The 23,097-nt window shown below is 50.8% G+C and overlaps 2 protein-coding genes and 1 long non-coding RNA gene across 5 annotated transcripts; 1 reads left to right on the top strand and 2 right to left on the bottom strand.

Moving 5' to 3' along the window:
- Positions 1 to 19: 19 nt before the first annotated feature.
- On the bottom strand, positions 20 to 15,019 carry HOXA3 (homeobox A3). Of its 3 annotated transcripts, none has more exons than XM_043463337.1 (3): positions 14,886 to 15,019; positions 3,168 to 3,813; positions 20 to 1,754 (listed from the first exon to the last, which is right to left on the bottom strand). In XM_043463337.1, the coding sequence occupies exons 2-3, from the start codon at positions 3,691 to 3,693 to the stop codon at positions 949 to 951; spliced, it is 1,332 nt and encodes a 443-aa protein (XP_043319272.1). In that variant the 5' UTR covers positions 3,694 to 3,813; positions 14,886 to 15,019; the 3' UTR covers positions 20 to 948. The 3 variants fall into 3 exon arrangements, with proteins under 3 accessions (XP_043319272.1, XP_043319271.1, XP_043319270.1); XM_043463336.1 differs by lacking the exon at positions 14,886 to 15,019 and adding an exon at positions 10,881 to 12,082; XM_043463335.1 differs by lacking the exon at positions 14,886 to 15,019 and adding an exon at positions 6,619 to 6,754.
- On the top strand, positions 6,845 to 15,207 carry LOC122438465. The gene is made up of 2 exons (XR_006268558.1): positions 6,845 to 6,982; positions 14,240 to 15,207. It is a non-coding gene; the product is annotated as an uncharacterized LOC122438465 (long non-coding RNA).
- A 5,583-nt stretch (positions 15,208 to 20,790) lies between these two features.
- HOXA4 (homeobox A4) lies at positions 20,791 to 23,097 on the bottom strand. Its single transcript, XM_043463347.1, has 2 exons — positions 22,390 to 23,097; positions 20,791 to 21,835 (listed from the first exon to the last, which is right to left on the bottom strand). Exons 1-2 carry the CDS (start codon positions 23,000 to 23,002, stop codon positions 21,489 to 21,491), a joined length of 960 nt encoding a protein of 319 aa, XP_043319282.1. The 5' UTR covers positions 23,003 to 23,097; the 3' UTR covers positions 20,791 to 21,488.

Raw genomic sequence — 23,097 nt, 5'->3', positions numbered from 1 at the left:
TCTCTTTTGAACACGGATATTATTCAGAATAAAAACTTTATTTTTTTTTTTTGTTTTGTTTCTCAGAATGTGAGCAGCAAGGAATGTAGAACTCTCAAAACAAATCTAGCATTTTTTGCGTTTACACATTTTTTTTCCCAGTTTCGCCGGATGTTACAAACCTAGATCACTGTTTTCAAAAGCTGGATCCTCTCTGGTATTATTGCATCATTACCATCTTTATAAAGGAATTATACTTCCCTTTCGAATAAAATTTTTTTTTCTATGTACGCCAATACACCATTGAACAAAAGGCCCAAGAAACCTTCTGAACAATCAGGGTACAGAATTTCTTTAATATAAATACAGACGGATGGGGATAAATAATATTTAAAACTTAGATTATTCAATGCTTGCAAAAAAAATATAAATAAATCTGACTTCACCAGCATACACACACGGAAAGACGTACACTTAGTCATCCTTGTACAGGGAGCCCCTGTCTCAAAGCGCCTTTGATTTTTTCTCGCTCTTTACAAGAAGTGCAATAAAAAAAAAAACTAAAAATTAAAAGTAATTGCTTCCCCTCGGGAGCCATAATGTACGAACAAATTCACATTGAACAACTTGGCTAGAAAATTTGTTCATATACCCTGTTTCTGATCAAAGAGTAGAGAAGGTAAAGGGTGCAAGGCCAGCGGCCCAGCGAGGGGCGGGAGCAGATACATATCACTACTGATACCGACAGCCATTCCAGCAACCAAGATTGCTACGTCACATAAACCATAAAAACGTGTTACCAAAGAAAACAAAACGGGTGGGGGGAGAGCGGGGGCGGGTGGAGGAGAGAGGAAAGGGAGGTGCAGAAAGAACCTTAAAACAAAAAAAGCAAATGAAGAAAGATGGTGGGGTGGGGTGGGGTGGGGTGGGGTGGGGGGACTCTCCTGGCGCGCAGCCCCAAGCCCACCATCACAGATGGGTGAGCTTGGGGGCTTCCTGAATTCTTCCCTGAGAAGGATGGTGGGCGGTAAGGTCCGTGTAGGTTGGATGCGGTTCCCCTGGCCCGGGCCCGTGATGGTGACCGCTACCCAGTGGCCCAGCGCCCCCGTAGTCCATGGCAGCCGAGGCGGCGTGGGGCAGGTGAGTTAGGCCAAAGAGGGGCGGGCCAGAGTTGCTCATGGGCTCCACATAGCTGCCCCCCACGAAGACGGGGCTTCCCTGTAAGTGTGGAGTCCCATAGCTGCCGTTGCCCTGCAGGCCATGCGCGTGTGGATCATAGTCGGGTGTGCCCCCCGCGGCCGCCCCTGCCGCCGTGTAGCGCTTCTGTGGAGGCGGCGGCGGTGCGCAGCTGGGCAGGGGTGCGGGGTAGGAGGCAGGGGGCAACCCATAGGCGCCCTGAGGGGGCTTGGAGAAAGGCGGGGGCGACTGGGGCTCGTATGGGACGCTGTTAACCAGCGAATGCATAGAGTTCAGATAACCGCCAGGGCCGGGGGGCACGGGACTGCGACTTGGGGACTGACCCCCTGATGACGTCAGCATGCCCTTGCCCTTCTGATCCTTCTTGTACTTCATGCGTCGATTCTGGAACCAGATCTTGATCTGGCGCTCAGTGAGGTTCAGCAGGTTGGCCATCTCCACCCTGCGCGGCCGGCACAGGTAGCGGTTGAAGTGAAATTCCTTCTCTAGTTCCACCAGCTGCGCGCTTGTGTAGGCCGTGCGCGCCCTCTTGGATGATGCCTGCCCAGGTGGGCTCTTGTCACCTGCGCAGCTCTCCCCTGCGAGATCAGAGGAGAGAGGAAGAGTGGCATCAGGGGCTGCCCGCCCGCAGGCCCTGACCTAGCCAGGCCCCTCCTTCCTCCAGGCCCCAAAGACCCCTCCATCTATCAGGACCCAGAAAGAGGAAGAAGGACATAGGTACTATTTTCTGTCCTGGTGGGGAAAGTGTCAGCAGTTTCTCACTGACTAAAGCTGCAAGTCATAAGCCTCTCCAAGGGGGCAAGGAACAGAAAAGCAGAACGCCCTGTTTGCATTCCTACTCTGTTTCTCTTCTGGAGCTATTCAGTTTCTGATTTCCTGATCCTTTGCCCTATCAGGCTACAAGCTCTGTGTGGGCAGGTCTCATCCTGTTTATTCCCTTCACAGTAACTGGAATGTGGGGCACCTAATACACACTCAATAAACCTTCCTTCCATCACTATCTCACTGAAGAATTGGACAGTTGCCTCCACTGGCCTCTTATTTAATCTGTCCAGTAAAGAGGACGGGAGTGGAAGCTCCACTCTGGAAGACTTTCTCTGGCCAAAGAAGGAGATCCCATTGAAAAGAGATCCCGTTTCTGGTGGGGAGGCCCAAGCATCTGGTGCCAGATGCCATTAATTAGGGTTCTTCATGTCACCAAGGAGCATGCCCCAGCTATGCCCACTAATCCTGACCCTCCTTTTCCCTCCTTTTCTCCCTGCTCCCGACCTCCCCCTGCCCCCATTCCTGGCTCCGGAAGGCTCCAGATGCTCAGGTTCAGAATAGAGCACCAGCAACTGGAGAAGGCAGTGGCGTAGGAAACCAAGATGCTGGGAAGCACAAGGCCCAGAGCCTGTCCTGGAATCTGGTTCCAGAAGGCCCATGTGGTTCCCATTAGGATGACAAGTCTGAATCTCCTCCCCCAGGAAATCCCTGGCGACCTTCATTGTACTAAGTCTGAGTAGGGCCTTCCCAGAGGTAAGGCAGCCACTCCATCTGCTGGAGCAAAAATTAAAAATAGGCTCTGATTATAGGCAGACCATTGATTCTGACTTGGAGGCCTGCTTTTATTCTGCCACATTTCCTTGTGGGGTAGGTACCACTGTTTTGTTAGAAATGAGGAGCTGTGCTAAAACAGTGGTGCCCATGTCTGTTCTGCCCAAAGGTCCTAACTCTACAAGGAGGTATTCCAAAGTCACTAGGGCCCACTTGCTCTTAGAGAGATCCAGAAAGACTCCCATCAAGTCTCCCTCTAGGGTTTCCCAGGCACACAGAGCCCAATCCTTTCCCTAGTTGCAAAGACTCTGGAAACCTTTGAGGGTTGGGGGGAGGAGGAGCAGTGAATTCTGGAAATATTCCAGCACTCCCAAACCCTGCTGGCTGTGGCTGGAGGCGGCTTGGGGGGCTGGAAGCCAGGACGGAGGGACCTCTTGCGGAAGGCACCTCTTTACCTGAGCTGGAGCCGCTGGTTTTCTGCTTTGTGTTTTGCCGAGACTCTTTCATCCAGGGGAAGATTTGTTTGGCCACGGTGGGCGAGTTGAGTAGGGGGCTCTTGGCTGCACTGGCGGGGGTGGGGTTGCTGCTGCCATTCTGAGGTGGGGAGACTGAAGAGGGGGGCGGGGGCGCGGCAGGGGTGGGTGCACGGGGCTGAGGCGGAGCTGGAGGCTGCGGTGGGGCAGGGGGCGCAGCCTGGGGTGGCGGTGGGGCCAGGGGCGGCTCGCCGAGAACCGGAGGCTGGCTGGCCGGACCGCTCAGGGTGCGCAGACAGGCCTCGCTCAGCTCGTGCGCCTTGGGGTGGCTCCCAGCATTTGCAGGCGACTGGAGTGAACAGGCGGGTCGGTGGTACTCGCCATCGGCGCCCAACGCTGTGGATGCCGGGTACGGCTGCTGATTGGCATTATAACCGAACCCGTTGGCTGCCTGGTAAGGGTAGCCACCGTAGATCGCCGAACTGTCGTAGTAGGTCGCTTTTTGCATCGCGTTGTTTCACGATCTTGATCGCACACTCTGACAGGGGCTTGACACCCGTGAGGGCGCACATTGGCACGCCCCCGCGGTCACGTGACGCTCCGCAGCCAATGGCCGCCCCGCGCAGACCTGGGGGGCGAGAATCGCAGCGCCGTGAGGGCTCCGCGCAAATCCATCTTACTCTCAATAGCTAAGTGACATGAAAGCCATAAAAGAAAAAGTGGTCAGCAATATTTAGCAGCACGACTTGGCCCCGGGCGCAGAGAGCCGCGCTATAAAAAGCCGCTGGAATTTACTGGCAGCTACAAATATTTGCTTAACTTGCGTCTGGAGTTGGGGGGTTTTCCAGGGAGAGAGGAGGAGAGAGAGAGGTCGGGAAGCCGGGGCTGGAGTTCAAAAGGAGAAAGGCCTGATGGGCTAGAAAGGAACAGCATCCGAATCCCTTATTTTCCAGGGAAGAAGAAACTTGGGGTCTCCGCTCCTTGCATTCCTCCCTTCTGGAGATCATGGGGAGGGGCAAAGGAGAGTTTGGGTCGCCAACTTTTCCTCCAGTATTCTCGTTAGGACTAATATTTGCCAAAAGAACCATGACGCGGGGTGACTTCCCATCCAGGCCCTTCTTGGACTTTCCAGCACCCAAGAGAGGTACGCACAAAATCTTTTCAGGCAATAGCCCTACTGGACCCTTGTTGATTTCAGAAGCTGAGCTTGTTTGACAATTAATCTACCCTTGTGTAAGGATATGACCCACCTCCTCCTAATGAGACCTCTGTGGTCAAAAGGGGGAGAGGAAACGCTGGATGGAACCTTCTGGGTGGGAAGAGACAGACAAGACCCACTCCAGAAAGTCAAACTCAAATCTTGGAACAGTTCTTTACTCCTCCCTCTATTTCTCAGGCAGGTCCTAGCAGGCCACTCCCACCTCTTTCCCCCTGTTACAGAAGTCCCCAGAGCCTCCTGCCTTGGACTTTCTGAGGTCCTGTTATTCAGGACAACTATCAAATTCTACCTGTTAAAACATGATGGATTAGAGAGAGAGAAAAAAAAAAAAAAACCATCAGGAACCTGAAAAACCAGCGTCATCTCCATGACCACCGCTTGAACTCTCCTTCCAACTTAACGATAATAGGTTCTGTCTTAGAAACTGCTATGTAATTTGATGTATGGGGGTCATTTGGCTCCGGACGAGGGATAGAAGCACAAGCCATAAAATCCTGCCAGAGTTTTCTGATCTTTGTGTGATGTTGTTGTTGTTGTTATGTGCTACTTGCCCTATTTACCTGCTTCAGAAATACAAAGTAAAGGACAAACCTGGAAATCTAAAAGCAACTGAAAGCCTTCTCAATCCCTTTTCATTTAGAAAGCATGTTGTAAAAGTGAAATCTATGTTTTATGTTTTCACCTTTGTATGGTCAACCTCTGGCTCTCAGCTCAGAAAACTTTCATGTGAGTTCATATAGTCACCCTCCCACCACGCAATCAGAATGTTAGTCTCTCTGGCCATTTAAGAAAATTACAATAATAAATTCATGAAGAGAAGGGTTTACACTTCATACCTCAACTATGTGTATTTGTGCCCTGAAGTTATTCAAGATTTCCAGAAATAGCAGACCCTTTGTTAACTAGAAAAAAATTAGTGTAATAAACATCTACCAGTGAATGATTATAATTTTGGTTTTAATAATAGACTCTTTTGGATTTCATTATTAAACCAACAATCTGACCAACATCTGGAAAACAGGCACAATTAATTTTCCAGAACCACAATTAAAAATTACAGCATCCCTTATCCGGAGTTATTGTATGTGATCTTGAGCCTGTACGGTTTCTCTTTTGGAAATAGATAGCAAGCTACAGATCCCATGATCAAAAGTAAAGAAAGGATAAAATAAAATTTAAAACAGAATAGCAGTTTAATGTCTCTGTTTCCTGTTCTTTCACCGAAAATAGTTCCAATTACATTTGGCAGTGTTAATGTCTGCCATTATAAATTTTTAAGATACTGGGCTTGTATCTCTTTGTAAAATAAAACGTCAGGTTAAGAAAATTACTCCAGACACTTGAACAGCAAGATATTAGATAAAACAAAATTAAGCTGATCTTGAACATACAATATTTCAAGTGACTTGCTAATCCATTATCAAAGGCTACACCCGCCTGCGGCTTACTTAAGTCTTTTCATCAAGTTATGCATTGCCTTGTAAAATAATTTAAAATACCTTTAAACCTCTAAGAGCAAACAACAAACTCCATAATCTTAAAATGTGAACTCACCCACCAAAGCCCTTCCTATTGTTTGAGGTCAGCAGATAACCACGGTGGGGCCCACACAATCCACAAACCTCCTCTCTACCCCAACCCAGCCCCCAAAGTTTGCAACCTGGTAAAGAAGTTGGAGATTTGCCAGCTAGGAAACTTTGCTTTGCACCCCCAAGCAAAGGTTGGGGATGGGAGGAGATTCCTCTGAAAAGCTCCTTTTCTGGAGAATAACCCCCAGGTGCACGAACTGAAAGAGTTGAGGAGGCTAAACTGACTGCAGGAAGCAAGCCCTATTGTCTCTCTGGAAGATCTGCCCAAATTCAACCTCCTTCCTTCAGACACCGCTTTCTTTTTCCACTCCCGCCCCTTCCTCGGCCTGCCCTCACCCCGAGTTCAAGCGGGAACGGCGGGTAAGAGACCCCGCGTCCCCTCGCCCACCCCTTCCTCTCCTTCCTAACCCCGAAAAGTTGAGGCTGGGCTAGCGAGAGGGAAGAGGTGGGGGCGGGGATGGGAAAGCGGCCTGAACTCGAAGTGTAAGGGTATCAGTCACTGCCGGGAAGGAAGCTCCGGCTTGTGAACTCTTCTTGAACCGAGATTTAAGTCTGCAGCCATAAATCACCGAGACGTAAACTCCACCATTCAGCGCTGAGCGCGGCCGGTTGGAGCCCTGCTTACCTTAACTTCTGACGAGCTCGGGCTCGGGCGCAGGCTCGGGCTCCGGCCCCCGGCCCGGCTCGGCGGCCCGGCCGGGTCCCCTCCGCGCGGGATGGGCACCGACCCTCAGCATCGGCCGAGACGGCGGGCGGGAGGGAGACCCCGAGGCCCGGACGTCGCGGTGCAGAGCGTGGCCGCCTCGCTGCTCCGGCACGGCTAGCCCAGGGCGGACTGGGGCGGCTCGGACCCCCCCTCCCACCCACCCCACCCACCCTCCCCTCCCCCACACCCCCGCCCCCTGCCCTTCCCGAGGGCAGCAGCCGCGGCCCGGAGATAAGCGCTAGCGCGGCGCGGGGCTCTGCCTGGGCTAGTGGCACCGACTTGGGTATGTTTCTTATGAATATTACACGCGGAGCAGCGTCTGGTCGGGGGGTGCGTTGGGGGTGCTGGGGGCGGGCGGGAAGGGAGGCCCAGGCGGCCGGGTGGGGGGGGGGACGCCGCCGGCGTGGGGGATGGGGCGGAGGCGAGCGAGAGGGGGAGCTCGGCGGCGGCGGGGGGGAGGGCAGTCTCCCCCCAACCCTCAACGCCCTCCCTCTCCCCGCTCCTAAGCGTCACTAAAGTCCAGGAAAATTATGCTAATGAGGGCAAACGGCTCTCACAAAGGGGCTCTCTTGCTGGGCTCTATTTCTTAGGAATCCGTTTGAGAAACTACCTTACCCCGTGCCCTGAACATTTGCAGTTGCGGGGCAAAGGGAAGAGAACCAGGAGAAGAGAGTTCCCCAGACTTTGGGCAGTTTACCTTACCTGCCACCCCAGAGCTGAGAACCTCAAAGCCAGTCTCTAGGGGCTGGGACAGGGCCTCCTTTCTTGGGAGTCCTCCCCCAGAGCCACCTGGGCTCTCTTTGGTTGTATTTTTTTAGGTGGAAATCCTTGAAATCCTGGCAGCCGGGAGGGAGGTAGCCTGGGGGAGATACGGTTTGTCCAGGCAGTGAAACGGGCTGCTCTGGGTTCAGGTACACACAAAGGTGTTAGAATTCTAGGTGTCCAACCCTTCTGTACCCATCTCACAGTACAAACACGCGGCTCACTCTCGGGCTAAGACACATAGCTCCCACCCCAATAGGAAACCCCGTCTATATTTTTTGCCCTAATTAGTGGCAGATAGGGACGCTGAGCAGAGGAAAGGCCCAATATGCCCAGCAATATTGCCAAAACTTTAAGGAGGATAGTCTTTCTCCCTCCTAATGCCTCCCTCAACTTCCCAGATTCGGAAGTGAACTCTGTAAGGATATGTGTGTGGCAAAAGAGAGAAATAGCGCGTTCGTGCAATTCCAAGGTGTCAACGGCCGGTCCTTCTCAAAAGAAGGTGTTAAAAATATAAGTAGTATGTTTAAACTGTCAGGGAGCCAAAGTGTCACCTTAGAGCAAAAACAAAGCCAAGGGAAAGGGAGAAATCAAAAAGCACTCCGGGCCAGGGTGGCCTCATGCATACCAATGGTTTTTGTCATTTATGGCTGGGCAAGATTTATGACTCGGCGCCCCAAAGCTGTAAACAGAGCACAAAACAGCAAACACTTGCTCCTTATGGCATACTGCTGCAGCGCGACTTGAAAGGGGGAGCGAGGCAGCGTAGGAGGCAAGAGCCTGCCGCAAAAATCCGCTCGGCGGCATTTTCTCTTCAAACCGGCTGGGTCGGATGTAGCATTTGAAGAAAGAAGGCGTGGGTCAATAATCAACCCGCACTTTCTCCTCCAAACTGCTGACGCGACTCACCGCCTTCTCAGCTAAGCCAGCTGCCGGGAAGGCCCGCTCTCCGTGAGAACCTGCCAGGGGAGGGGACGGCCCGGGGCGCCGAGGTGAGGGCTGGGGCACCCGGGACGCATACCTTTCCGCCGGCGCCCAGAGGGGCCGGGAGCCGCTGAGCAGGGAGCCCAGGGAAAGGCAGGGCGGGAGCTTGGGCCAGGACCTCTGGGCAGCGGGCAGAAGTGGGGCTCGGACCTCAAGACTAGGGTCTGGAGACCTGGCAAGCAGATTGCCCGGGCCCAGGCCTCTCTGCTAAAATCCAAAGAACTGACCTTTGGAGCCAGGAGGGCGAGTTGACTAAAAATAATAATGTATAATAGCTGAAGGATTTTTGTTTGTTACTGCTTTTTAAAAGGAAAATATCGCCTGTCGATTTCCGCCCCTACTCAAGCGCCCTAAGTAAATCGCGCAGCCATTCACCCGCCTCCGCCAAAACCACTGCGGTTCCCTCTGGGGAGAGGACCCCTTGGCTCCCCCAGTGCTCTTACGCCCTGTTCCCTGCCCCCACCTCTCACCCATGAAGACTAGAAGAAAACATGTTTTCAGCACTAGAAGAGCGTCTGGGACATCAGATGTGCCTGGTGCCTTCCTATCCTTTCCAGGAGTATCTTTATGAACTTATTTGTGAGAGCCTGTGGGTGGCTGAGCAGCCAGGGAGGAAGGTGGGGAGTAACTGTTGGCTAGAAGAGGCACAGAAATCCCAGACTGGGGAAGATATCAATGAGGAAATAAGCTTGCTTCTGAGGGTGAGGATGGCATTTTGAGGGTAAAGGGGGAGACTAGCCTTTATTTTTTTAATGGCTGTAGGTTAGCTATGATGGAGAGGCTTTGGCTCTTTCCATGGGGGAAAAAACCAACCAGTTCTCTATAAACACCTCTGTTGGCTTCTGTCTGTGTGCACTTTTATACAGAACTAGCTTGGGAGTCCATCCTTAGATATTTATTCTGTTTGCTGGCACTGAAGCGACAATAAAAAGATGCGTTTATCAAACCTCTATTCCTTCTCTCATTCTTTCTAGTGAAACTATATTATTTATGAGTCTTTAACTGGGTCAAAAATGCGCCAGAACTGGGTCATAAATCATATGAAATGCTGACAAGTAATTGAACAGCAATTAAAGCTTACATTTTATTTCCAAGGGGTGTTTTAGAGCACTTGAAACGGCCTCAGTTAAACATGGTTAGTGCCTGGGCCAGTAGCGGGGAGGGCTGAAGCAGCCCTTCTGTCTGGGGAAGTAAATCTCACTCAAGTAGGGGAAATCTGATTTGATTTCTTTTTTTTCCCCCCAGTGCAGAAAGAAGTTTTTTTGTTTGTTTGTTTGCTTTTTTAAGTCAGGAGTCAGATCCGATTCCCAGCTGCTTTGTAGGCATCCCTTTTCTCTGCTCTAAGAACTTCAAGAGCAGAGGAAAGTGAAGTTTCCCTCACCTTTTTAGGGAGTTTCCATCCTTCCTATGGGGTCCCTAAAGCCCAATTAGCTCAGGCCTTCCCAGTAATTTGGAAGCATGCTATTTAACTCTCATCTGCCCCCATTCTGACTACAGCACCGCTCCTGGGACTCTGAAGATGTCTGCCTCTTCTTTCTGCAGACTTTGCTTTCAGACTTCCCTCCAGCCCAGGGCACACCAGCCAGTTCTCCAACTCTCCTAGCCAGCTGGGGGTGAAACAGGGGGCGCCCCAGCCTTGTGTCTTACGAAGCTCAGCTAGCTCCAGCTCCCTCCTTTCTCTGTCTCCTGAATGTTAGAATAACAGAGCTCCTGGGCATTCAGCATGCTTGCCCCCAGCCCAAGCCTCTCCTAGATTTGAGCTGTCCTTCTCCACCCCTGCTCAGGCAGAGGGTACTCAGGCAAACAATGGCTAGTCCTCAGGGTCTGGCTCCTTCAGTCTGGCAAGTGGGGAAGCGCGTGCAACCACCTAGCACTGAACAAAGTGGCCTGAAGCATCATCAATAAAATGGCAGCGCATCTGGACACTCATTGATTTCTCTCTCCCAGCTGCTCTGGCTGTCCAGGTCAGCCTTCACCCTCCATCCTAGCCAGCAAACACGGCTAAACAGGGAGCAAGTCCCCTTCCCCTTCACTCAGCCCCCACCCTCTCCAGGCAGTTCCATCCAGCAAGCTGTGAACTGCGCTCGGGCCACCTTGGCTGGAGCCGGCAATGCTCCAGGACTCGCGTCCGCCAGGGGCTCAGCTTCTGGGACTCAATTCCCGCTGCAGTGGACAAAGCCACTCGAGTGTTGGAGGCCACCGGGCCCACCCAGTAGCCCCCAAATGCCCTTTCCTTTACACCCCCCAACACTTGCCAGGGAATTAAATTCAGTCTGAGGCGTCACTGGGGACCTTTCAAATGCTTTCGATTCTAAGGGAGAAACAAAGGAAGAGAGGCGCTGAGGGTCCTGTCCATGAACCAGGGTCTCCTCGCCTGACCTTTGTCTCTCTCACAGCCATAACTCACTCTAGATATGAACAATCAACAGAAATACCTTAAAATAAATGCCATTCTCCCGGTGTGGCCTGGAGTCCCATCGGCTAGCTCGCCCAGAACCGCTCCATGAGCGCTGAAAACTGCAACCCGCTAGAAGAGCGCTCTCCGGAGAAGGGGAAGAAGGAGGAGGTGGGTGCGTGGGGGTGGGGGGAAAGCTCTCGCTCTGTAGAGAATCTAGAAAACGTAATCACAGGCAAAGCCCGTCTGGGTCTCCGCTCCAAATGCCACAATAATGCGCTGTATTATGTGCTCACGTGGTCATACGTCAACTTAAATCCTTTTATTTGAAATAGGGAATCACTGAAGGAACTAGGTTTCCAATCAGAACATTTAGCTTTCAGGGAGGTGAACTGGGGGACCTTGGCCAGCAATGGGGAAGTTTTATCCAGGACAGTAGGACACTGGGGGCATCCCCCCCCCCCATCCCAACATGCGTTACACAAGGCCACTTAGCACTATTTACATTTCTACACACAAGTCAACACAAGGGAACAGCAGTTCTGTTCCCATTCTCATAGTCCGCAAAACTTTCCTTACAGTCTCCCACTCACACACAAGCTGAACCCAAAACGCCCAAGCACTCCAGTCTCCCCTGGCCAACTGGCCAGTACATCAAAAGGCAAAAGGTGCTGGCCCTGTTTTCAGAAGAAAACCCAGTACTGACTGGCCTAGTCAGTGGACTCCCTAATGGCCTGCCATTGTATGGAGTTTGCTAACACCCACACCATACACCACAGCCACTGGAGAAACCCAAAAGGCCCATAATTACCTGACAAAAGGCCGAAGCACCTCCTCCAAGTCCAGCTGGTTTTGTTTGATGGGATCCCCCTACAAGAGAGATGCTTGGCTCTAGAGTGGTGGGTCAGGGTTTGCAAAATCTGGAGGGACCAAGTGTCCTGGCCAAATCTGCACTTACACATTTCCTTAGTGCATAGCTGAGTGATACATGAAATTATAGGCTTCTAATGATGAAAAATGTAAGGGGAAATGATCTAATTGTCTCTGCAAGGGAGGGAAAAAAAAAAAAGAACGAATGTTTGCTGGCATCCCTTGAATTAACCTACAAGACAATCTAAGACCCTCTCTGCAGATAAGTGTGTCCACTCTCCTCCAAGATATTTTCTGTGTCCATCATGAGAAACTGAACAGGACCAACTCTGCTCACGAGGAACCTGGCATTCCCCCTCCTCATCCCACTCCAACTCTTGCCTTCTGCTTGGGGATTCTGTCCACTGACTTCAACACTTCATGTTCTCAGAAGCCATCGAAAAACTCCCTCTTTTCAGGTCTTTGTTTCTAAGCTGGGGGAATGCTCTGAGGTGGTAAGATCCTCATGCCATATTCTTTTGTTCCTTGAGAGTGGGTCTTCAGCTGGCTTTGACTCTCTAAGCATGAGGGCTCACTTGAAGCAGCTGTAGAAAGCTGTGCATGGTTCCTTCCCTCCCCTTCTCCCCTGCAGAGGGACAGAAGGGGCCTGGTGAGAAAATAAGGCCCTCAGCAGAGGCCTGGTCATGGGGGTGTCCAAATGAGAAGGGCAATAAAAGAGGAGGAGACCTAATTCCTTGGAAGTAAGTCCCGGCCTAAGCTGGATAAGGTTCTGTCTACGGAATAGCTGGGAGAGAGCCTCTATGTGAACCTTCCCAGCTCTGACCTAAGTCACAGGCTACAAAGTGAGAACCCAAAGTGAAAACCAGCTTTTCTCAGGTTTGGGGGGTAGGGGACAGGACCAAAGGCTGTTTTCAAAAGCACTCTCTGGTTTCCCAAGGACTCAGACAACTAATACACTGTCCTCTGCTCCCCTTACTCCATCCATCCGTATAATTTCACCCCGAGCTCTCCAGATAGCCTGGCAAACTCCCTTGCTTGCCAACTAAAGTTTCTGCAGAGGCTTCAACTCAAAAATGAGAAGAGGCCCCCTTTAGAACTCTCAGAGCAGTCTGGAGCAAACCGAAACTCCCGAGGCCATAAATCAATGGGAGAAGTCTTTGGTCCTGCTTCAGAGAAATGCCTTAACGCCAGCAAGGCCCAGCAGCATCTCAGCTTCAGCTAGGAGCCTCTATACCCCTATTAACAACCCAGTTAATGCTTCAACTGCTGTTTAACAATTAACATTAACGACTTGGGGTGGGATGGGGTGATTGGGTGGGATGTGAAGGGAAAAATCTGAACAAGTCAAAGGAAGTGTAACTTTTGAAGCGAAAATGGCTTCCTTAAGAGAGATCTTGGTCTGGGCAAGCCCCCAGGGAACCAGCAGCTGAGAGTCCTCCTTCACCACTCTGAAACCCACTTTCCTGTAGCAAGGCTATGGGCCTTTTATGGTTCGGTTTTGTTCCAGAGAACAAGAATAGAGATGCTCAAGTATCTAGGCCCAAGTTGGGCAACCCAGCTGCCAATTCCCCCTTTACTGACTCCTCCACTCAACCTGGCCAGGGCTCGGACACATGCCCTAGATCCATGCAGTGGAGCCAAAATAGCACAAAGTTGTCTTAGAAGGAGCAAGTGACCAAGGATACAGAGCTTTAGTCAATATTTGCAAGGCTGTTGGCAGATTAGCTATATCTGTATTCAAACACTGTAATCTGATTTCTCTGTCAAAAATACACTTAACATTTTTCTCCCTTTACTTAACTGTAGTGGTTTTTTCTATTCAGTGTCAGGTAAGGCCCTTAGCCCACTGTGTGTGTGTGGGGGGGGGGGGAGGTTATAGATCATTATTTAACATGAGATATTTCCTGTGGGTGCAACTACAGTACAAATGGGCTCCAAGTTCTCTTGGATGTGTATATCATTTTATACACATGGCCACAGACCTCTGCAACTATTTACACATGCGGTGGTTCTGTTATGTTCCGAAATGCAAATCCTAAGTACACCTGAGTTACAAATTCCTGAAATGCTCAATCTATACTTGGGATAAATAAGCATACAGTAGCTGAGAAAGTACCAGCTTTACTATTACCCTATTTACTTCCTATCTGATAAAGTAATAATTGTATCCAGAACACCTTATCAGCCCCAGAGCATCACTGAATAGTGTTTCAATTAATTAACAACCTGATATCTATTGTAGGAGCAGATTTTAGGGAAGACTGAGGCCTAGAGAATAGAAGATTAAAAAAAAAACCTCAGAAAACTTTTTAAAATAAATAATTCCTGAAAGAACAAAGCAAGTCCATTCCTTCATCCCACGCTTTTAAAAGCTATTCCAGCGGCCCCTCCCCCAAATAGGCACGAAATTTATGGATCTTTTACAAGGTAATAAACCACAGTAATTACCTCCCTGCATCCCAAACTAAGAGAACAAATTAAGCCAGAACTTGGAAAGAATTTTAAAGAGTTTTCTCTTGTTCTAAATAGGAAAAGAAAACGCCGAGACACAGAAAACCCGTGCTTTTCCCACAGGAAGATCAGTGGATCAGTCCACTAAAGAAACCGAGAAGCCCAGCTGCCAACGATGGTCTACACATTTGAAATACAGCAACTTCCCTCTTGCCAAGGAAAGGCAAAACGATAGGAGAAACTGCAAGGCGGCGAGGTATGTTTTCTGCGCACAGAGCTGAGGCTGACCACAACGGCAGAACTCCCAGGCTCCGCAGGCGCCGCGAACAGTCCACAAGGAGAGCGGCCCACGCGGCGGCCACCGCGCCCGTGGCCTCTACTGGCTTTGGCCCTGCTGTTCCGTGGAGCGGTTCGGTTCGTCTGAGGCATGCCCGAAGGAAAACACACACCCTTCTGAGCCCCTAACCCGCCCCCGCCCCCCAGGAACACACAGTTTTGGTTTCTGCAACCGCCCCTCCGGCGCGAAGCCGGTCTGGGGCAGAGCTTTGTCGCCGAAGCCCTCGCTGGCGGGGCGCGCAGCTGAGGGGAACTCCTCCGAAGTTATATATTGACCAGCACCTCTTTCAATACTGACCAGCTGCAAGGGATGGCAGCTGCCAGGGAAAGTAAACTCCTTCATCGGTGCGAGGGCCGGCACGGTGAAGAGTTGGGACGCAGCGCTTACCTCGAAAGATGTCCAAGGCTGAAGCCGAGAGTGTCTCCAGCTCCGGGCGCTCAGGGACTCCCCGTTTCCGGCATCCGGTGGCTCTGCGGACAAACAAACAGCAGAGGGTGAACTGCGGCCGCGGAAGAAGGGAGTTGGAGGAGCAGAGTTGGAGGCGCCGGCGGTGCGGGTGTCGGGGTGGCCCCCGGGGTGACGCGGACACGGAGGAGTCGCCAGGACACTCGTCCATGTGGCGCACTCATTGCTCGAAAGGTTCCGGTCTACAAATGGCCTGAAGATGGTGATTTATTTTTGTAAAATAAATACATACTCCATCTCCGCACCCACACTCTTTTTTTTTTTTCTTTCTTTTTATGGGGGGGGGAGGGGGTGGACCAGGCGGAGGAAGAAGGGAAGGTGGAAGAGGCTTTCTGTTGGTGCCCTCACTCTGCATGGAGAGCTGCTCTCGCACCTCAACTTGGGAGTGTGAATGCACGCTTTATTTTCTTCTGCTAACAAAGGGAAGCCTTGCCTGGGAGCATTCAATCACGGGCTCTCCTGAAACCTCACTAATAGTGTTCATTTCTGTTTGGCGCGAAATCAGACTCCGGCTCAGTCCATGAGCCAGGGGCAGTGTTGGAAGGTTTTGTCTTCTGGTTCATTCAAGCCCTGGGGCGCCCTCTCAGTCCTAGTGGGCTGGCGGGATTACCACAGCGCCCAGTCCTTCCGAGTAGGCTAGCTATGGTTGCTGAAAGTGGGGAAAGTTGGGGAGGACGCAGGTATTAGCCAATAAATACCCCATCTGGGGACCCTATCCAGCCTCCCTTTGCACAGCAGCGGCCAGTCCCTCCAGGCCCTAACTCTGCTGCTGCCGCCTCCCTCCAGATATTTGCAGCTCTCTCTTGCTCTCTAACTGGCAAAGACGACACTGAGGAGGGGCAAAGAATCCTCCTGGGTGCTGGGTCCCTGGCTTAGAGAAGTTCTCTGCTGGGCTGGGATTCTGAGGTCCAGTTGCTTCCATAGCCCTGTTCCTGCCCCACTATCCTTTCACCCACGTCATGGCAGCCTCCTCCTCACACTCCAGCCTGCCCAAATCAGCCCCAGTGGCTGTCCTGCATCCGTGCAATCCTGCTAAGAGTGCCAAAAGGGGCTACCAAATAGCTGACAAGTCCCCTGACCCTCAGGTTTCATGGATCCCTAATAAACTGAACAAGTGGCTGCACACCAGCCCCTCGCTGCTCTCTGCCACCACCTCGACCTGCAGCCCCCAGTGTCCATCAAGCACTTGGAACTCCAAATCCATGCTGGGCCCCTTTCCTCTATTCAAACTTGTTCTCTGTGTCCCCAAAGGGAGTGCCCCCTGGCCTTGCGGACAGTGGCCTGACCCTAAGCAAGGTGGGGCTTAGCTACCCTGCAGTTGCCACTCAACATAGTCCCAGAAAGATCCACTATGCCGCCATCCACCGCCACCCACCCACTCACCCCCTGACTCTTAGGAGCATTGTAATTATTATGGTTATTATTATTGTTGCTGTTTCCTTATCCCCAAGTCAAATATTCATGGCTGCTGTTCCACCATAAATCGTTCAGACTAATGAGTCACAAAGAGACGCTGCCCAGGTCTCTCCCCTGCAATGGCTGCCACTACCGCCGCCGCCGCGGCCTCTCTCTCCGGCTTTTTTGGCGCTCGCTTGCTCCCTCGCTCGCCGGGCGCGGGTGATTTATGAACACCGGGAAAATTGAACAAAGCCGCGCGCCCGTCCTGTGGTATCTCTGCAGCCTTCCCCAGTGTGAATCAGAACATTACCAACTGTCTGAGCATCAGTCCCACTTCATCACAAAAGCCAAGATGTGACCGCAGAAATCCCGAACCCGAACTCACGTTTCCCCGGTCGCGCCGCGCTCCCCAGACTCGCAGAAACCCTACGGGAAAAGCCCACGACCCAGCGTGGGTCGGCCAGCTCCGGGTCCTGCCCGCTGACGGGCTCTCTCCACCCCTCCTGAAGTAGTTAAAAAGCTTTTGGATATAAATCTGACGGTGTGTGTTTTTAAAAATCAAATAGGAAGTTGGGGGAGTCACTTCTGAGATTCATTCCTAGTGAGGCCCTGATGACTCCGATCCATTCCTGACGATCCACATTAATTATTTAATGAGCCACGTGACCACAAAGATTACAATTTCAATATCTCCCTGGAACAGGCGCTACACCTTTATCTGCTGCAACCAGGGTCCTTGTTTGGCTTTTTTAGTTCCTAGGCCTCCAGAACCCAGACGCCCTTGACGGGCTCCGAGGCAGCACCACCTACAGAAATCTCAGGGCTAGCATACTAGAAATAGTCATTCCAGGACTAGGAGAATTGTGGACAGTCAGATGCCCTGACATCCGTTCCCTCCTGAGTCCAGAGGTCAACCCACCTGTCTTAGCACACTGGCTACAGCAGTTTGGTTACATAATTTCCCCAAGTGCTTTGATGGCTCATCAGGCAAGAAGCCACCCTTCTTCCCTGGCCCCTGGACACCTGAGGCCCTCCCCTCAGTTTCAAGTGAAGCCCAGATGCACATGCCCATTCCAGGCAGAAGAGGCTTCTGCAGAGACAAGATGTCTGTACACTCACCCCATCCAAGATGAGACCAAAGACTCTATTCAAGCTACATGCGGATTAACATAAAGAACATAAAAGGGAAGCATTCAGCTGCCTCAGTTTCCTTATTGGTAAACTGAGAAAACTGAACCAAAATGGCATCCAGATCTCTTTCACCTTGGACATTCTTTCAATCAAGGAATCTCTTTTAGCCCCAGGAATCAATCACAGAGAGAGTAGGGCTGGCCTGAAAGTGGGGGTAGGGAGAGTGGTTATTCCTGGAGTTTGGAGCCTCCGGAAGAAGAGATGCCAGAGTTCCAAGACTGAAGTTTCAGGCTAAAACGCTTTACAGCAGCCCCTGCAGCCTCCCTGCTACTGTCAAGGAGTCAGAACACGCTCTCTTCCTCCTCCTTCCCAGCCCATACTCTTTGAGAAAGGAAGAAGAATTATTCTCAGGCTGGTGTATAGTACATAGAAGGGGCAACAGGAGCAGCTGCTGGAAAAGGTGAGACTGAGTTCTTCCATACCTGACGGCAGCTGGGGATGCAGAGACTAAGGAAGTACAAAGAACAGCCTATTGCCCCACAAAACCAACTCATCCACACCGGAAGTCCCAGGTTTCTGTTTGCTACATAGATTCTTTGGGGTTTTCTTTCTTTCCATTTCAAAGAGCCTGTTTCTATGTTGAAAGGGTGGTAGGACAGGCAGTGGTGAGAAAAGCAGCACACTTTGGAAGCTCAGGGAATGGAAAGGGATAGAGGGAGAGTGATACCCACTCCAAGGGGAGGAAGCTGAGAGGTGGGGGGAATGTGGGCATCCTGGGACAGCTGAATATAAAGTCAGAGATGCTGTCTGCAGGGCCCACTCACCATATATCTAGGTAATCTTCCCAGGAGCTCCATCCTGGGTATTAAGTACTCTACTATGCCTGTCACAGTTGAATTCCTGCTGTAATAAAACACCGGGTATATCGTAGATTTCAGCAAAACCAGGAAAGAGAGCCTGCAAAGTGCCATTTTTCTTCAGGGGGGATAGTGTTAAGTACTTAATTCAAACTGTGACCATTAAAGTGTCTCCAATCCGATTTAGGTTGATTTCAGATGTTGACAAAACTTTTATCTCAGGAGTCATGCACAGTGTGGCTCTGTGACTAAAACTGATGAGTGTGTGTTAGAGGGAAGGAGGGGGAAAGAGAAAAAGAAGAAGGGAGCATGTTTAAGGGTCATTTTGGTACGAGACTTACAGAGCTTACACAAAATACTGTCTTTAAAGGTCAAGGGTTTGTGGGGCCCATAGGGTTCACTCAAAAAAAAAAAAAAAAAAACAATTAATGAGATAGAAAATTTGTCCTCTGGGTGAACTCTTATGGTTGCCCTAGCAAGGGGCAGACAATGCAGGATTTTGAAACACAAAGTGGGATTTTCTAAGCTGTTATAACAAGCTCCCTTAAAGACCAAATCTGAAGCAGGTAAATCATTTGAAGAAATGACATAATCATTGTGGGTAATTTTGGCCTTGTAAAACTTACCAATACCTTAATAATCAAGACAGCTTGGGCAAAAACTGACATTCGGTCAGGGAGGATTAGAAAAACAATCTTGATCTTCTCTCTTTTCTTGGATAGATTAAGAAAATCTCCTTCCACCCCCAAACAAGTGCCTCCATATGAAGTTAATGAATGCCCCCGTATCCCTCCTTTCCTACGAAGGAGAAATATAAGAATTTACCTTAAATGATGATAATCTGCCAATTGAGGTTTTGCAGCTCGACACTCAATTTCCACCAAGAGTCTAGGCATTTTTTGAGCAGACAGCCAAGATGCTGAGTCTTTGCCCGAGACCACATTATTTGCAAGAAGATCCCTCGCTTCTCCACAGACTTTTCCCAGAGAATGCCTTTCAGAATTGCTGTTGAATTACAAAGAAGTATTTATTGTATGAGGTGATTAATGATTCCTGGGAAAATTGCTATTTTCAGCATGATTTAATTTCGTTTTACAAGTGCATGTAGTAGGGGGAGGGTTAATAAGTTTTAGCGGTAGTTGCAGGGCTTCCAGAGCTCCCTGGCACCCGTTCACTGTTCACACCTTATAAAATGCACTTTATGCCAGGTTTGGCCTGACTTGGGAAGGAATGTATTTGTTTGCTCCTGAATTTTCCTGGGGAGAGAAGGAGGCCTCTCAGAGACTGGTGTCCACTTTCCTCTAAGATCTGGTTTGTTCCCAGGTAGAAAATGGATCACCCTTGCCTGTGGCGCACAGACCAGTTGAGGAGGAAGGTCTAACAGCACTGACCACTGGCTAAGGGTAGTCAGCCTCTGATGGGAAAATGTGACTAAAACCCCTTTGATACTGCGGAGGTGGGTGAGACCCCTTTCCCATCTCTGCTAAAATTATTACATGAACTAAAAATCATACTCATTCAAGGTCAGGTGATAGTTCTAATATTCTGGGACTAGGGGCTGTTGGTTTTCTCTATCTTGTTGGAGAGTACTCCCTTCAGTGACAATCAAGTCTAAATCCTCTTTACAAATTTGTAAATCAGTAAGCAGATACTAGGGCTATAAAGATTGAGAAGTGGGGTTTGATTTCAGCCTTTTGAATCTAGATCTCTAGGTTACACAGTGAGATCTGGGAGTACTTAAGGAAGATGTCCCTAGTTCAGAGTTTGGCTTTCTTCCAACACTTAATACTCCCAGATCTACCTTGCTTAAGGTGTCATTATTCTTTCCTCCAAAAAAACTTTGGAGGGTGTACCAGAAAAATTCAGTTTATTTTTAAAGGTCTTGCTTGGAAAAAAAAAAAAAAGAAATGAAAAAACAAACAAAAATCCCAAGTTGCAGTTAGTGAAGAGAACCTTAAAAACATCCAAGAGATAAAAAGCAATCTCAACTCTTTGTACAAACTATTTTTTATCTCCAGGGAAACAGGCAGATTAAGTGTGAAGGTGCAATAAATACCAAAGGGACCACTTCTTTCCAAGTGTGCTCAGAGTTCAGCATGTAGAACAGCTGCAGAAACTCGTGGGCCCACAGCACTGCGCGGTTTCACCTTTCATTGCAGAGAAGGACACGTTTCTATGCCTTACAGAGACTTGAAGCTTGAAAGCCTGGCCAAGTTTGGGAAGAAGAGGAGCCCTCTCAGAGCTCAAGAGCTTTCCTGCTCTTTGGAACTTTTCCCACAATGGGTCAAACTTGACAAGAGTTCAGCTCAAGTTGAACAAATTATGTGGGCAGTCAGTCCAAGTGAATGCAACCCAAACCATCTACAGGATTTTTACACGAAAGGTCAACCATTTCAATTCAGAGAACTTTTCTTTAATTAAAAGTAGGAAACACACAAGTATGTCTTAGAACTTTGTTTTTTAAACAGAGTTTATTCTTAGCACATGGCTTTCTACAGAGCGACACCACAATTTGTACAGCTGCACGTGGGACTAAATGCACTCTCCCTTCCAAGATTGTGCCTCAGAATAAGACAATATCTCCATAACAATATTTTAAATAAATGAAAGGAAGGGAAACTAACATGTGTCACATCTACCATCGAGGTCTATACATTTTTGAGAATTAAATAATCTTGTGAGGTCCACAGTGGCTACTCATTTATTCAGTTCAGTACAAGCTTTTATGAGCTGCCTTAAGGAGGGAGGGGAAGGTAAGGAAGGTAGGAAAAGGGTCTGTTTTCTTCTGCTTGCAACAAATGTACATGTCCCCAGTCAAAATGAGTTGTGCGACTGGCTTCAGCCATCTCAAAAGTATTTGATGCCAAGTGGTCCTTCTCAGGTATCCAAAGCTGACAGCCTTGTCCAGGCCAGCAGGTTGTCCCACCAACCAGCATCCTGGTCATTGCCTTCTCTTCTGTGGCAACCAGTTCACACGCTTTCTTACCCGCAAAACAGCTTCTTTTTATTATCCTTTTCACCAAATTGAGTTTTGTTTGGGGGTCAGTCGTAGTCCAGATGGGGACGGGTGGATGGGAAAAGGGGCAGAAGAGAGGAGAAAAGCAGGTGAGGGACAGAACTGGTCTAGAGCTCTGGAAGATTACATAGAGGAAGGAGTCAGTGCGGAGGAGCCCTGGTTGGGGTGAGGATGCGGATGCGGGCTCTGAGTTTGTGGTTTTCCTGGCGGGCCTGCTGAAGCCGAGCTGGAGTTGGAGGATCGCATCTTAGTGTTGGGCAGTTTATGATCTTTCTTCCACTTCATCCTTCGGTTCTGAAACCAGATCTTGACCTGGCGCTCAGACAAGCAGAGCGTGTGGGCGATCTCGATGCGGCGACGCCGGGTCAGGTAGCGGTTAAAGTGGAACTCTTTCTCCAGCTCCAAGACCTGCTGCCGGGTGTAGGCGGTTCGGGAGCGCTTGGGCTCCCCTCCATTATAACTGGGGTTGACTGAAAGCCCATAACCCCGAAGGAGAAAGCCAAGGAGGAGGGAGTGGAGGAGAGGGAAAGGAGGAGGAAAGAGAAGGTGGGGTGGGGAAGAGCAATTGGACATCATCATTATATAATAACCTGACACCAAGTTCACGCAAGATACATAAAACGGCAAAGAAAATGTTTCACAGGCTATTGACAACGGGAAACACCCGAGAGCCATAAAGAATAGTGCTGGGCATTGGGGCTGAAGAAAAGCTTCAAAGACACATGGCCTGAAGCCTCTGCCAGGGCAATTAAATTTATGGGGGCTATAATTACTGCCCTAACAGTTTGTCGTCTCGTAAATCTCCAGATAAAGGGACCCCGGGTACAAAAGGGTTCTCACATTGGAATCAGGCGGCTGGCTGGCGCTCACACACCCACATCCCACTGTAGCTTGGGCCAGTTGGGTGCTCCCCTCCCGAGGCCCTCTTCCCCTAAGGGGCCTCTCCCCCTGACCCCCGCCCCGGCCCTGGAACCCGGCTCGGCCCCAGCCCACCATTCCGCGCCTCCCCAGCGGCGCCACGTACCGGCGCTGACATGGATCTTCTTCATCCAGGGGTACACCACGGGCTCCTTGCCCTTCAGGCCCGGCGGGCTCTTGTCTGCCAGGAGCAGCGGGCACGCGGGGGCGCTGCCCCCTGACGGGACGCCCGGGGTGGCGGGAGCCGCCTCGCAGCGCCGCGGGGGCGCGGGGGCCGCCGCACGATGCTGCGGGGGAGGAGGCGGCAGGACGTGGCTCGCGTGCAGGCCGTGCGCAGGAGCCTTGGCGTGCGCCGGGGGCTGCTCCGGCTGCAGCGGCTGCCCCGGACTGGCGCCACCGCGGTAGCCATAGGGGTAGGCGGTGTCGGCCGCCCCGTGCGCGGGGTAGAGCGCGGCCGCGGGATAGGAGGACTCGCGGGCGGCCCGAGGCGCGTAGTAGGAGGCTGGGGGCTCGCGACTGCCGCCCGCGTGGGAGAGCTGGGGCTGCTGCTGCGGCGGCGGCAGGTGCTGGGCCGCGGGCGCTGGGGGCTGCTGATAGCCGGGGCCCCCGCCCGGGCCGCCGTCTCCGCCGCCCGGGCCGCTGTGCTGCGCGTACTCCTCGAAGGGAGGGAACTTGGGCTCGATGTAGTTGGAGTTTATCAAAAACGAGCTCATGGTCATTAATTTGTGAAGTGCAAAAATACTAATTTTTCTCGCGTTGTCGTTTTTCTGGGCTCGCCGAGGCCCCTCCCCCTCCTGCCTCGTTTCCCATCCCC

Source organism: Cervus canadensis, chromosome 3 (assembly GCF_019320065.1).
Source record: "Cervus canadensis isolate Bull #8, Minnesota chromosome 3, ASM1932006v1, whole genome shotgun sequence".
Classification (NCBI taxonomy): Eukaryota; Metazoa; Chordata; class Mammalia; order Artiodactyla; family Cervidae; genus Cervus; species Cervus canadensis.
This window is presented reverse-complemented; position numbering and strand designations above follow the sequence as displayed.

Excerpts from the sequence above, each read along its gene's own strand:
- HOXA3 (XM_043463337.1), bottom strand. The coding sequence starts at position 3,693 with ATGCAAAAAGCGACCTACTACGACAGTTCGGCGATCTACGGTGGCTAC. Across the intron at positions 1,755-3,167 it reads AACCAGCGGCTCCAGCTCAG|GGGAGAGCTGCGCAGGTGAC; the intron begins GTAAAGAGGTGC and ends CTGATCTCGCAG.
- HOXA4 (XM_043463347.1), bottom strand. The coding sequence starts at position 23,002 with ATGACCATGAGCTCGTTTTTGATAAACTCCAACTACATCGAGCCCAAG. Across the intron at positions 21,836-22,389 it reads GAAGATCCATGTCAGCGCCG|TCAACCCCAGTTATAATGGA; the intron begins GTACGTGGCGCC and ends ATGGGCTTTCAG.